Consider the following 15,949-nt stretch of genomic DNA (forward strand, 5'->3'; position numbering starts at 1 on the left):
TCCACCACAAATCCCACTTGACCAGACCCGGTATCGAATCCGGGCCGCCGCGGTGGGAAGCCAGCGACTAACCGCTTGAGCTATGGCGCGGCCTTTGCAGAGTCTTACCATAAAAACAGAATTTTAACCTTCATGTCTTAATCTTTAGTTTCTAATTTTAATCTTTATATGTTTAATTTTAAGTTTCATTAACTAAGGACTTTCAGTTTTGAAAATTTTGACCAAAACTTAATTGTGTATTTATGCAGTTCAATAATTTCAAGACATAATAAGGATCCTTATTTGAAGAATTAGATGATAATTAATTGCAATTCATCAGCTCATACTGGAGCATTGTACGCCTGATGATGACCCCGTATAAGGGTCGAAACATGTTGCGTCTGTAAAAGCATAATAAAAGAAAATTTTGATACAGTAGTGTCTTCTTCGTTTTTAAATACAATATATTGTTCTGTAGACGGCATACCTTATATACTTCTGTATATCTTATTAATATTCATCCCCCAAATTTGTCCGAACGCCTTCCTGTTTGTCCGCACGCAGCAAATTCAGTCACTTCAACCCTACGGGGGGCTTATCTGATTACATTTCATTTCGCATCCTGTCCTTTGGCTCTCTCGCGGGCTGATGAGGCAGGGTGCGTCACATTCCTTCAAATTGAAAGGTACTGTCTTCAGAATTTTAATCGTTTCTTGCATCCTGTTGTGTGTTTAATTAATAGTAGAGTGAATTTACCGACTACACAACACGCTTTTTATTATCACTACATGTTTCGACCTCAAGAGGTCATCCTCAGGTGTATGAACACGGCTGTAAAATTACACGCGGTCACATTCACTTTTCACTCATTCGACCCTGTATCTTATCAAGATTTACGCTCACAAATATATCGAGTTCTTTTATAAAACACAGGTTAAAATTGTTATTCTAATTTAATTGTTAAAAGTTAAAAGTTCGTGAATCGAGGTTCAATTCATGTCACTGGTTACACTTGAATTGAACTTCGAGTCACGAACTTTTAACTTTTAACAATTAAATTAGAATAACAATTTTAACCTGTGTTTTATAAAAGAACTCGATATATTTGTGAGCGTAAATCTTGATAAGATACAGGGTCGAATGAGTGAAAAGTGAATGTGACCGCGTGTAATTATACAGCCGTGTTCATACACCTGAGGATGACCTCTTGAGGTCGAAACATGTAGTGATAATAAAAAACGTGTTGTGTAGTCGGTAAATTCACTCTACTATTAACTGTCTTCAGAACCTAAAAATATTCAGCACCACTCGTAAGCTTGAATTAATCATCATTACAATCATCCTTTAGATCATAGTCTCCGGCCCTTCCAGATTACAAGGAATAAAACTGTTGTAGTTTAGCGTTTCCATTTATATCCAAAGAATACCTCATCAACTCCGTTTTAAGACTTCTTTGTAGATGAAGTACTGACTGTCCCTCATTATTATACTAACATGTAATATTTCCCGTTCTTAACAAACAAGCCACGGGTATTAGTTTTAAGTCTTGTCATCTTGCACTCTACGATCACTCCAAGGAAACGCATTTATGTAGGGTGTATTTCTTACAAATCAAAATAGATTAATGATTGCAATTTGACCCGTTACAGAGACGAAATCTGTGTGGGAGTGTTCTGTCCGGAAATTGTGCATTGTAAGGATAGAAAAGATATACAGCAATTATTGTTTCATGTGTGTGGAGTTTTCTTTATGTTTTTAATATCTGTCTTAACTCTCGCAGATGGATGTGGTGTGCTTGGTTTACATACACTATCTTGTGTTAGTGCAGGTGTCTGGAGATAGGGACTAGCTCTATTGATTGGGCCTAATTGAGTACGTTCTACGTGAAGACGGAGACGAATTTCGGCCACTGGAAAGTTGTGTTTTAAATAAAAACTGGACAATGGATAGTGTCTAGAAACGCAGCATTACTATACCATTGTCACAATCACGCAGAAGATACAAGGCGTTTCAGAAACTGTGCACAGGCCTATATGCACCTTCCCGTGCCGAACTTGCACTAAAACTGGGCCTGGCTCCATCAGGTTTACGTGCATAAATTTCAGACCCACAACCGGGCTCTCTGGAATTCTCCAGATGACCAGTCCGGGCCGCACGTCTTCATATTCAAGTAAAATGAATCTACTCTGCTTGAAGAATTAGGTAAGAACAGACACTGTCGCTAGGCAAAGGAACAGAACTTGTTACGAACAGGGAACTGTGTCTGTCTCCGCCATCAGGTTCAATTTAAATAACAATACTCTGCAGGAGCCGTTAGATAAGAGTAGCCATTGCCACTGTGCAGTACAGGACGTTCTGAAGAGTGAGTCTGCTTCCGTTTTCAGAACACAAATTGTGGCGTCACAAGGCAAAGGAACAGAACGTGATAGGATCTGAGTTACGAGCATTGTCACTTGGCAGGTTGGTGCAATACAACGCTTTAGGCTAGTATTCAAGAAGTTTTCGAATAGAAACTAAGCCGACAGATTGTCTATCCTGACCGAATTTCTCGTGATTTTCTCAGTACCCTTGGGCAAATGCCACGATAGTGCCTCGATTAGGCCACGGCCCATTCTTTCTCAATCCTTTCCAATCTAATATTCATCAACCATCCTTTTATTAGACGCTACAAACCCATAAGCTACATATTGACAGCGCAGTAGTCAATTTTTTGGGGGGGGGGACACGCGTTAGCGTAGTTGGTTGAGGCATTGTGCTACAAGCCGGAAAGTTGCGGGTTCAAATCTGGATGAGGTGAAGTTTTGCTTCAATTTACCTAATCCTTCCAGTCGCACTATGGCTCTGGGTTCCACTCAGCCTCTAACAGAAATGAGTACCAGGAATCTTCCTGGGGGCTAAGGGCGGCCAGCGCGTAAGGCTGACATCCTCGCCTCCAAGTGTGAGTTTCGACGTCTCACAACCCTATGGGCCTTCACGGTGTGCTACGAAGATAGCTTATTTCTCTTTAGTAGTACTCGTAAAATGTACCACAACAAAATTGAATATTGTCCACTTTATAAATAGGACGAATAAACGAAGTTGTGGAAAAGGATTCTTTGTCCTTCTTCAGGGGGCTTATACTTAACGTAAGTTAACCTATTCCCGTAGTAGCCCGTAGCAGTGGAGCAGACCAAACGCAGAACAAGTTTACAAGCAGTAAATGCAAATCTCAGTAAGGCACAGGAGCAAACAATTAACACGAATCCAATCATACCAAAGCAATATACCGGTATAATCAGCGAATAAACATATAGATAGAAAGATAGCGAGTTGATGGGACATGGCGCGATGTAATTTGGTAGATAAGCAAGCGTACCGACGTTTCGGAGGAAAGTAGTGCTTTCCAATTCTACCCTGAATACAACCGTAGCTGTTTCCTCCGAAATGTTGGTACCTGTCTACCGAACTACAGGGCATCATATCTAAGAAGACGGTAATCTTATTCGTTACCCTGAGAACGTCAGATTTCAATAGGCAGAATTTATTAGAGGATTGTATGTCTATTGCATGATGTAAGATAGACTAAAGATATAAGCTGTACTCACCCAGCCTGTTTCCACTTCTTCTTTTGACACGTAAGCAAATGGTTCTCGAACGAATACACTGAAAAGAAATAATGAACATGTCATATTTTGGTACGAAACTGTCTGTCCTTACATCACAACTACGTTGGACGGTGTATATTGTTTCAAGTAAATTTGATGTTCAAGGCGTTTCGGGAGATGGGTATATTTTCAGCTTCATATAAATATGTAAGTTATGAGGTTTTCACGGCGATGATTATGAAGAATGTCATCCGGTGGTCTAGTGGGTGGGCGGGCTCTATGCCGGAAAATTTGATAAGTAAGTAGGTCTGTCAGGATAAAGACACACATAACTTGAAGAGAGGGACAGAACTGGCTACTGGAACGGGATATAGAGTATGTCAAATGCACCTCAGATGGTGGATAACGAAACAAATATACAAAGGCTCATTCTATCCAGCCTTCCATCCACATACTTGTGCAACACATCCAGTCATAGAACCTGCTGCTTCTAGGCCTAAAAACAGGGAAAGACACTCAATTTCAATGTTCCTTTCTTCGACAATGAAACTCGGAACATTTTCTACCTAGGGATTACTGGAATTATGAACTTTGTCCACCGTCCGGTACTATAAAGCACACAACGCTTAGGAAACTGGGTCTGTTTCCGTCCTCAAGTAAGGTTGTGGGAGACACCTACTCTGCTGTGTCCGCTAGAAAGAGCTGAATTTTATTTTATGGTACTATGCCAAAAGTTTCTCAAGAATAGTTTACTGATGCAAATCGCGAAAAGGCTCTCTACCGTATAAATACGAGTTCTAAATACTAACCCGTAACGTTCGGTACTTCTCCTCATATGCGATGTGATAACAAGCAAACAAACTCCGTGAACTGTAGTCCGCAAACGAACTATACCGACCGAACGACCGCCGCTTGTCGGCGAAGTTAGTGCCAACTTTTGTGGATAGAGGGTGTTACGTGGTCAGCGCAACGAATCCCCACGGCCGTTAATCTCGGTTTTCTAGACCGGAGCCACTATTTCCTTGAAATGGCTCCTCAATTATCGACCCTACATAGTGAACTCCTCATTATCCAGCATGTATGGGGAACGGGTGTGCCAATTAAATGAATTTGTGATGCGATGGGGAAAGCAAAAATGAAGCAAGAATTTGTTGTGGTCAAGGTTCGAACCAGGAACAATTCTGGAGTAAGGCAAGTCCTGTGTCGCTTAATCTGAGCTGCTTGTTTCTTACGAGCCTGTGCAGTAATAAATTGTCGAAGTCCCGTGGTTAGTGTACATACCACCTTCTTTAAGATAATAAAACTCTGTATCCTGCTCACAGAGTGAATCTGTGTTTCGTATATTTCTCACAATAAACAGCGATTCTTTCCCTAAACAGCATTAACTGACTGCTACTTATGATGGAGACTTAAATTGTTTTCTGTGACGTACGAACCGAATTTTAATACAAAATTATGAAGAAATTTAATCTTTAAATTGTTGAGCAATACATAATCTGACGTGGAAAATATTAGTGTTGTAGTTCGCGTTTAACCTAAAGAAATAAACTTTCCGCAGGATTTTTGTTCTTTTTGCGAATATAAAAGTAGATCCGTGCAAAGAATCGCCTCTTGGTGCCTTATAGTTGGATCTGCAGGGCACACAGCAAGTGAAGGAGGTACTCGGCCTGCAAAATGGACCGAACTGTTCCCTGCTGTCCCGTGTCATCCACGGCCCCTAAACTCTCCCCTCATATGTTCCCCTTCTGTTGACAGGACAGCCACTTCACAATATGACTGGCCGCAATTTGTTTATTCTGGTCGCCATGGTGACAGTCGGCCGTGAAGCATGTCACGGGAGACAAGGCAACCGAAACCCCCACAGCTGCATTTCATCCCTAGGTACAAGGTTAGAATCTCGAGTGGGATATGATAGCCTACTTTTCATGCTTATTCTGAATTCCACTCAGACAGTAATACTCAGCCTTTAGCATCTTTTGCCCAAACTCAGTTCGTCCAAAGAGAAGAAAGTCCCACCTTAGTAAAATCTAAACTTATTTCCCTTCTTAAAGAATGTATTTTACTGTGTAACTGTTAAATGTGATCTCTTACTCTGAGTTAATAACATACATTTTTATAAATTCCTCAAAACAAAGAACTAAGTTAAATATTTAGATGTAAGGAAGGGGAAACAAGATACAATTTAGGATATTAAGTGACAATGCACTTCATGATTTATGCAAATCATCTACTAAAGTCAAAGTAGTGACAAGTGTGACAACACAAGCGTCATTGCTTAGCAACGACGAATAAACACCGGTTGCTAGGCAATGAAGGTCGCGTTGTCACACTTGCTTGAATGTGGGCAGTTCCCACATCTAGAATGGGCTGTAATAAATTACGATTGAATGGATAAGTAGATCGGATGGCGAAGGAAATTACATAGAATATTTCATTTGGGAAATCTCTTGGAAAATCATCATCCTGTACAACGAGATAGAAACGTGATGAAAATATAGAGACGGAACTTGGAAAAATAAGTGAATGAATACACTGTGAATAGTGTGTAATGACGGGCTTGGTATTAGTGTAGTTTACCTCCGAATTTCGCTACGAAACGTTAATTATGATGTAGGTTATGTGTCAAATATCCTGTTATTTCTACAGATATTTATAGAAATTGGAATATTGAATTGCCGCGTGAAGTAGCCGCATCATACCCCTTGTCTGAATATCGATTTAGCTCTACATCAGCCCAGTGAACTAACTGCCAGATCAAACGGCTGTGGAGCTTCAAAGTAACTTCAAAACTCGCGCCTCAATATGCACAGGTACTGCGAGAGGTTCGTCCCAGTGTTCCAGTGTACTGAGAGGTATATCTAGAATATACTGAGACAAAGGACGCGTCGTTATGTGAACACACATAATCGTGTCGTGTCCTCCTTCATGTAACAAGAAGAGTATAAAAATACAAGAAGTTGTGGGAAGAACTAATATCCTACTTTCCTTTAATAAGACAGGGATCAGATGGAAAACGACGCCTCCAACAATTCTTGTTTACCGCGGAACGTCTTTACCCAGTTGTTATTGTACCTACCAACGACAAGGGGATATACAGGCAGACCCTACAGAATCCCCGTTGGTAAGACACGGACCGCAAAGAAACTAAAGTATCCAGCAGTTCTTCTATTCTTGCATGTATTCTTTGCCGCGCGAACGTTTTTACCGAGTTGTTACCTACAAACGACAGGGGGATACACACACAGATCCCACAGACTTGCCGTTGGTGAAACACGGATCGCACTGACGCGTCCAACAGCTCTTCTATTCTTGCGTGTATTCATTGCCGGGGGAACATGAGGGATACAATTTACCGAGCCATTTACTAGCAACAATATGAGGGATATGCGTACAGACAGACAGACAGACAGACTGATGGGAGGGATTTCTGAAGTACACCGTTGAGATGTGCTCAGATGTCATACTATACATACAAAATCTCATAAAGATTGGTTCAGTCATTCAAAAGTTGATAGGGAGGTATTCACAGTCACGATGAAAATCGCATAAGCCTACCTTAGGTGAATAGGCTAAAAAAACTACGCCAAGGAGCTTGTAAGGGTCATGGATGTGATACTCCATTTATTCTAGACCTTGGATCTAGATGAAGCCGAGTGGGTAGCTTCATGTTTTGGCCACATCATTCATAGGAGAAACGTCCGCGATACACATTTAAATAGACCGTGGACCTGTGGGTTAGTGGTAAGAGTACCTGGCTACATATCCAGAGGTCCTCGGTTCGATTCTCAGCGCTACCGGATTTTCTGAGAAGTAGTGGGTCGGGAACGGGGTCCACTCAGCCTCGTAAGGATAACTGAGGAGCTACTTGAATGAAAAAGTGGCGGCTTCGGTCTAGAAAACCGAGATTAACGGCCGTGGGGATCTGTTGCGCTGACCACGCGACACCCTCTAGCCGCTAAAATTGGCACTAACTTCGCCGACAAGCGGTGGTCGCTCGGTCGGTATAGTTCGCTTCCGGACTAAAGCCACGGAGCGGGTGGGCGCCAGAGTGTCTGAGTTTGGCAGGAAAAAAAGAATTATTGTTTCTGCCAGAGACTGAATCACAGTCGTCGAGCCCTTAATTGCTTAACAGGCTGAAGTATCACTGTTCACATAAGGAAATAAAAATCTCTTCAATGCAATGTTCGCCATTACTAAGTTATTCAATCTTTTACACACGCCCCGCTGCAAATTCAATAACAAGGTGTAATGGGGTAAAATATGTCTCTTAATCATTCCCTCAATCTATTGCCAGCCTTGCCTTCATGAAATACACCCCATTATATCAAAAGATGCTCTCTAGACACCTGCCAGCAATTTTATGAAACCCAAGGATTGATCAACAAGCAGCCAACTCAGAAGTGCAGTGATTTCTACTAAAAGCTGATAACTACAAATCTAGCCCCTGACTTTAGAGAACCGAAGTTGGATTCCTGTGTCCATAAAATCGCACTAATTCACCAAATCCTGGGCCGGCTAAATCCAGCCCATATCTTCACAACCTCATTACCGATAATCCATTATACTATTATACAACCATTTTTGTCTATGTCTCCCACATGGACTTCACCCTCAATGCCCTCCAGCCATCATTTTGTAGACACTCTACACTTCCCAGTTTCCAAATGTATGCCTACATGTTCCGCGTATCACATGCACCTTGATTTAATCATCATAACTTTTCGTGTGATGAGTTCAAAATATGAAACTTTCATCGTATTATTTCATTCGCCATTCTGCTGTTTCCTCTTTCGTCAACTTAAATATCCTCCTCAGAATTTTGTTCTCAACTCCATGAATCCAAGTTATTCCCTTAGGGTGAAGGTTGGGGGGAAATATTTACACCTGGAGAATATTTGGTCCAAAGAGAGATGAAGTGACAGGAGGCTGGAGAAAACTGCATAATGAGGAGCTTCATAACGTTTACTCTCCTCCAAGTATAATTAGAATGATGAAGTCAAGGAGGATGTGATGGGCAGGGCATGTAGCACGAATGGAGGCGCAGAGGAATGCATATAGAATACTGTTGGGAAAACCAGATGGAAAGAGACCATTTCGAAGACCAAGGCGTAGGTGGGTGGACAATATTAAAATGGATCTTAGAGAGATAGAATGGGATGGTATGGATTGGATTGATCTGGCTCAGGACAGGGACCAGTGGAGGGCTCTTGTGAACACGGTAATGAACCTTCGGGTTCCATAAAATGCTGGATAATTGTTGATTATCTGCACAATTGGCGGCTTCTCAGGAAGGGCTGAGCTCCATGAGTGAGTGATATAAAAATGTAAAACAGCTGTCTTCAGATTTTTATGGGTGTCGGGAATATTAAGCCGATCACAGTAGCCGCGAGGTCTAAATGCATGAACTGTCTTCGCTCGCTCGGATGCTGGGATCGTGGTCGAATCCCATATAAGGCATGGATGTTAGGTGTGTGTATGCGTTTATTCTGTGTTTAGGTAGAGGCCTTGTGACGAGCTCATCAGTCGTCCAAGGAGTCTAACTGTCGGCGAAGAAAATGATTGTGGAACTGAATAAGAGGTCAGGTCCCTGAATTAGCTGGAAGAGCCATTGAGAAAAAAAAATCGAGTATATTAAATATTCAGAAAAGGATCGCAGAAAGGAGTTTCCGAATTCAATCTACACTTACTTCCATCTTGAATACAGCATTATTTTGATTTATTATTGTGCTCCCAAGCATTTGAACTTCGAAATATTTTCGTACAATTATACTGGACAACTTTATAGTATTATTTCTGTTTTCCGTATGTTTATATCCAGACCAACCTCTTGATTATTAGAATTAGTATTACCCTTTTCACTCGACATCATATATTTTCGATACTGACGGCGTCGTTACATAATCAACTTTAAATAGCTGCTTTTGCACAGATTCTAAGACCTTTAGAAGCAATTCCACAATTTTACACTTTACTTAAACCCATTTCAATATTCTTCCAACTATTCTTTCGTATTCCAAGCGTTCTCCTTCCTTGAGATTTTCCAACCAAAGTTTTGTATGTACACGTATGTACTACTCTAGAAACAGTAGGTGAAGACAAAATATTATGAAGGCTTTCATTGTGTAGAGGAATTCTTTCCCAACGAATCCCCCTCCCCTTTCCAGTGCAGCAGAATGCTTGCGACAGATGCTAGTTGCACCTGTCGCAAGACTTTCTGGGTTGTCGCCTTGGCGACAGAGAGCGAGATAGCTTCACTCATTAATTGAAGTGCACGAAGTGAGGGCTGCTTTCCGGGCTGTCTATGCTGCAGGATATTAAGTTCTTAGCATATCATTGCTCTTAATAAGCGGGTTGAGACAGTGAGATCGATTTCAGGTTACGCTGTGCGATTGACGGTCGGGCTTTCGGCAACTCCAGCACAATCCGCGTCACGCAGGCTGACCATAGCCTTCATTAGTCTCTGACAATACCAGTTTCAATTAAGGCCTGTAGATTTATGTACCGTATATAATTATTTCATGTCAAAATGGAAATACATACTACAGCCAAGCATTCTTATTTTCTAAATGAGTTCTTTGCAATTTTTATACATCGGTGAACTTAATGTCTGTTGCTGGAAATATAAATCTGTTGTTTCAAAGTTATCACGCCATAGTCACGCCTATCGCACTGCACAGAAATTATTCTTTCTGAATAGAGGTGAACATTCACAAATATAAATGATACAGATCAATTTGATTTCCACATAAAATAGGATTAAAATTAGATTTTAAAGTGTTCTAACGATGGTGTAAAATGCTCAGAATTACTGAGTTTTTGGACTTTGCCCATCTTCCTGTATTCTCTAAACTAGAAAACACAGCGTTTCGGAAGCTCGAATTTGTTTCCGTCCTCAGATATGGCGGGGTGGGAGACACCTACTCTATTGGAGCCCTTAACTCTTTCTAAGACATCCAACGGAGTCCTCACCTGAGTACAGAAACAGATCCAGTTTCCGAAATGTTGAGTTTTCTAGTTTAGAGAATACAGGAAGATGAACAAAGTCCAAAAACCCAGTAATTCTGAGGATTGCAACTGACTGAGGTGCACACAAATAAAATTTGTTAAACTGCGTTTAATGTGGAACAGAAATACAAAATTTTGCCGAATTGCGGTGAGTAGTTTGAGCGATGTAATATGCGGACATATAGACGGATAGACAAGGCATTCCATCAGGCGTCACTGTTCGCACTGTGTGCAACATAACAGAATGCCGTCTCCCTTGCTAGCAGGCCGCGAATGGAGACCCGAAGGCCGGTTTCCTACCTGATGGATGTGCGAAATGACTTCCGTGTGCGTGGCGTCTTCCAGCGACTTGCCGTTCACCTCCAGGATCTCGTCCCCCACTTCCAGGTCCGCCTTGTCCGCTGGCGAACCTAAAAAGCAACAATTGACAATTACAGAGATGCCAAGCTATCGGATCTGGGCTCACATGAACCCCAGTCCAGGGTCCGCTGGCGAACCTAAAAAGCAACAATTGACAATTACAGAGATGCCAAGCTATCATATCTGGGCCGACAAGAACCCCAGTCAAGGGTCCGCTGGCGAACCTAAAAGCAACAATTACAGAGATGCCAACCTATCGGATCTGGGCTGACAAGAACCCCAGTCAAGGGTCCGCTGGCGAACCTAAAAGCAACAATTACAGAGATGCCAAACTATCGGATCTGAGCTGACAAGAACCCCAGTCAAGGGTCCGCTGGCGAACCTAAAAGCAACAATTACAGAGATGCCAACCTATCGGCTCTGGGCTGACAAGAACCCCAGTCAAGGGTCCGCTGGCGAACCTAAAAGCAACAATTACAGAGATGCCAACCTATCGGATCTGGGCTGACAAAAACCCCAGTCCAGGGCTTATATAAAATGCATAATGTTTCGGAATCTGGATGCGTTTCCGTGACCAGATGTCTCGAGGGGGTTACAGTAGGTTCGTACTCAATTCGGCCTGTTAAACGGCGCTAGTCCAACGATCGAGACCAGCTCCGGCTAACTGGTTCAACTGAGTAGGATCATGAATAATGTTACGCTTTTCCGAGGGAGAACGGACAGCTACTGGAAGATAATCCAGACGTCTAGCATGTTACAGTATACTCCGATGAAGCACACTTCCACTTAGTTGACTAAGCCAACAACAAAAATATCTTATTTCAAACATCAGAGAATCAAAAGCTTAACGTTGCCAACCCACTGCATCCAGAGAGTTACTCTACGGCGTGTATCATCGAGGGTATAAATATTCTGCCTCTTGTTCACTGACGGTACAGTTACTTCTGATGCCTGACTCAGTCTGCTGAGTGGTAAATTCGTCACTTTCCTAATGGAACATGGCATTCAAATGTACGTGTATTTAGCCTGTTTCAGCAATAGTACAAATATTATATTTTTGGACATTACTCATTGTCTTGACTTTATCTAAAAACGGTCCTGTTTATTTTTCAAAACAACATTTTGGAGACTGGATTCTGTCTCCGTCTTCAGGTAAAACCTACTCAGTTAGGCCCAATCGATAAAGCTAATCCCTATCTCCAAGATGGGGTACATAAGTCAAAAAGCACAAACCATCTGCGAGAGCTAAGAAAACATTAAATTATTAGTAGGTTTTACCTGAAGACGGAGACAGAATCCAGCCTCCGAAACGTTGTGTTTTGAAAAATAAACAGGACGGTTTTAGATAAAGACAAGACGATGAATAATTTCCAAAAACATAATATTTCTACTAATGTAACATGGTCACAAATGTTAGATCTTATATGTTTCAACAACATGAACAGGTACCCTGCACTGAGGAAGAATATTCATGGCCATCAACCACACAGGACTTAAAACTTTTACGTTTGCATACTTGAAAGACAGGGTGTTTCAGCAAAGTTCCCACAGAATTGCGCAGATGAAAATAGCAATCCAATAAAACATTAAGGCAATTCTGCAGACATTTTGAACAATCTTCTTCCTAGTTTGCATAAAGTTCGTGATCTCCGAGGACATCACATGGATCAAATTTCCCAAGTGTGTCGAACGCTCTGTGAAAATTTCACGCAATTTCATTCAATGTCAGAGACGTTACACAAATTTAATACGCCAGATGGTAAAAGAACATTCCGTATTTTCTTAGGTTTTCTTAACAAACTAATTTTGACGGGTTGTTTGGTAAATAAATGTACAGAAATTCGCGATCGACAGGTTAACATCTCTGTTTAGGATTCCGGAGGTCGTGAGTTCAAATATCGATAAGGAGATAAGCTACCGCGACTAAGTTCTCCCATTGTCTTCCTCAGTTTCTCCAGGCAAATGCCGTTCAGTACCTTAAATTAGGCAAAGAACTCTTACTTCGGCATCGTTTCCAGTACAGTATTCAAAATGATATTACTATCCGACGCTATGTAGTCTGAGATATAGACAGCGTCGCTAAGCAAACCATGTATAAGTAAGCACCGAAATTTCTATGCGACGAGCGTCTTCTTCTGCGCCATTGTCGTTGTAATCATGTTCGTCCCTGTTGTTCTTATCTTTGATATGATTACAAGATTACATTACGCAAGTAAGGACGTTGGTCTAGAAGTAAACACAGAGAAAACTAAGTATATGTTACTGTCTCGTCACCAATATGCAGGGCAAAATCATGACATAAAGATAGGCATCAGATGATTTCAAAATATGGCACAGTTCAGATGTCTCGGAACGACGATAACAAATCAAAACCTGATTCAGGAGGAAATTAAAAGGTGACCGAACTCGGGTAATGTTTACTACCATTCAGTCCAGAGCCTTTTGTCTTCTCGTCTGCTGTCAAGAAACACAAAAATTAGAATATGAATGAATGAATGAACGTATAAGGGGTGGGCTTTCTCAGCTCTCGCACCGCGACCTACAGTGATCTACTGTGTTTTCTAATTGGAATATACAAAACTATTATTTTGCCTGTGGTTCTGTATGGGTGTGAAACTTGGTATCTAACGTTAAGAGAGGAACACAGACTGAAGGTATTTCAGAACAGGGTGTTGAGGAGAACATTTGGACCGAAAAGGGATGAAGTGACAGGAGGTTGGAGAAAAATGCATAATGAGGAGCTTCATAACTTGTACTCAAGTCAAGGACGATGAGGTGGGCAGGGCATGTAGCACGAATGGGAGAGAAGAAAAATGCAATAGGATATTGGTGGGAAAGCCAGAAGGAAAGAGACCACTCTTAAGACCAAAGCGTAGGTGGGTGGACAATATTAAAATGGATCTTAGAGAGATAGGATGGGATGGTATGGATTGGATTGATATGGCTCAGAATAGGGAACAGTGGGGTCTCTTGTGAACATGATAATGAAACTTCGGGTTCCATAAAATGCTGGGAAATTCTTGAGTAGCTGCAGATTTGGCTTCTCCTCAAGGAGGGCTCAGCTCCATAAGTAAGTAGGTAAGTAAGTATTAAAAAAGGTAAAGCTGTTCCTCTGCTTAACTAATTAAGCACTGCGCTATGAAGGTGTACGGGGTAGTGGATGTATAGGTTCACATTTTCTTGACCTCGACACTAGTTGGAGGTGAGTGGTCAGCTTCACGCCCCAGCCGCTTTATCCCCGGAAGAGCTCCCCGTACCCATTGGATAGGAGGCTGGGTGCACCCCAGGGCCGGTCTGGACGACGTGGAGAAGAGAAAATTCTTCACCCTACCGGGACTCGAACTCCGACCCCTCGGTTGTCCAGCCCGTAGCCAGTCGCTATATTGACTAGGCTATCCCGGCATCATTATTATTATAATTATTATTATTTCAAGATCCGTTTTACCACCTTATAGGCTTAATTCTGGTGGAAGCTGAACTAGTACGAAGAGGGACGCCACCATTATCAGCATCCATCACTGTTAACTTGAACAAGACCTGCCTTTATTTTCGCATCTGTATTGTCAGAAGCAGAACGCTACAAAGCGGAAATTGCATTCCATAGCGGTGGTCAACGCCTCAGAACATAAATCGTCCCTCATTTTCACTACATTCTGGTACGAAAACCGAAAGTTCTACTTAAAAAGCACATATTATCTGTTCCTCAAACAATCTTTGTGATTTTGCGTTCCAGTTTACCCTTCCTGTTCACGTATGTTGCGTGCTGAACGTCACTGTTGAAAAGCCAATCACACTGTACAGTCAGAGGAAGAAAATGGTTACATAACCGCATTTTAATACTGGCTTCTTTCAAACATATTTCAAATTTCCTTTCTAGCCTGACGGGTACATCACAATTCGATGAGACTGTTGTACACTACAGAACTGCTCTCCTGTAAACAGCAACGTACTATCCCAATGTACTCATATTCTTTCCTCATGTACCTGACGAATGCAGAAAATCTGATAACCAGCTCATCTGACCAGCTAACTAACTCCATGAAGCACAGCCCTTCTTGAGAAGCCGATAGTTGCCCACCTACTCAAGAAATTCATAGAATTTTAAAGAACCCAAAGTTAATTCACGTCTTCAGAAGATCAAACCACTGGTACTTATTCTAACCCAGACGAGTTCAACCACTTCATCGCATTTTTTTAATACTCTCCTTCCATCTATGTGTACATTTTCCTAGTGGTCATTTTCCTTCAGGTCTTCCTATCAAAACTGCGCATGCATTTCTCTACCAAGCGTAAAATATGTCCTGTCCATTCCATCCTCCTTGGTTCAATCATTCTAACATTTGGCGGGCAGTAGTTGTTATGTTACTTCTAAATTCATAATGATGGTCCTCAATATTTTCCTTAACGTATTGTAACGTGTTTCGTTACAGAATACGCCGTAGAGATCGTTAATTGGTTTATTGAACAATCTACAAGTAACGGCTACAATTACTTATCACACAGTTGCGGGGTTTCACACTTTATAACCCTAATCGCATTAATCTGTTTACACTGTTGCGGGGTTTCACACTTTATAACCCTATGCGCAAATCAGTTCATTCTGTGTTCAGTAGTCTACATGTTTACAGTAGGGGAGCTATGTATCACTGTATCACACGCTCCCAATTACACAATTACACACACGTCCGGTTCTTCTTTCCGCGACGGCTGCTATGCTCCAACTGTAGTCCGCTGACTGGAGAACTGTTGATAACACACTCGCTCGTAGGCTTGCTCGGAACTATCTTCGGCGATGGCCACGTTACAACTCTGCGACTGCTACGGTACAACTAGGCGACTGCCCACCTTACAACTTAACTCGGCGACTGCCCACATTAAACTAACTCGTAGCTGCTGTGCAGTTCCCTTATATAGCCGCAGTGGTGCCTGTTGCGTGCCACGTCACAGGAGTTGTTGACTGCTGCCTAGCAACCGCGATATCCCTTGGTGACGTCATCGCTGTTGACTCGCGTTGCATAGCT

At 41.9% G+C, this 15,949-nt stretch overlaps 1 protein-coding gene across 5 annotated transcripts in view; it reads right to left on the reverse strand.

The window, feature by feature from the left end:
- LOC111864749 (MAGUK p55 subfamily member 5) overlaps window positions 1-15,949 on the reverse strand; it is a 282,694-nt gene that overhangs the window by 189,708 nt on the left and 77,037 nt on the right. For all 5 annotated transcript variants that reach the window (XM_023852241.2, XM_033751565.1, XM_023852246.1 and 2 more), the window contains 2 exons: window positions 10,869-10,978; window positions 3,564-3,621 (listed from right to left, as the gene is read on the reverse strand). In XM_023852241.2, the coding sequence (XP_023708009.1) occupies window positions 3,564-3,621; window positions 10,869-10,978 (168 nt within the window). The remainder of the gene's footprint in view (window positions 1-3,563; window positions 3,622-10,868; window positions 10,979-15,949) is intronic.

This window comes from Cryptotermes secundus, unplaced genomic scaffold (assembly GCF_002891405.2).
Source record: "Cryptotermes secundus unplaced genomic scaffold, Csec_1.0 scaffold932, whole genome shotgun sequence".
In the NCBI taxonomy this organism is placed as follows: domain Eukaryota; kingdom Metazoa; phylum Arthropoda; class Insecta; order Blattodea; family Kalotermitidae; genus Cryptotermes; species Cryptotermes secundus.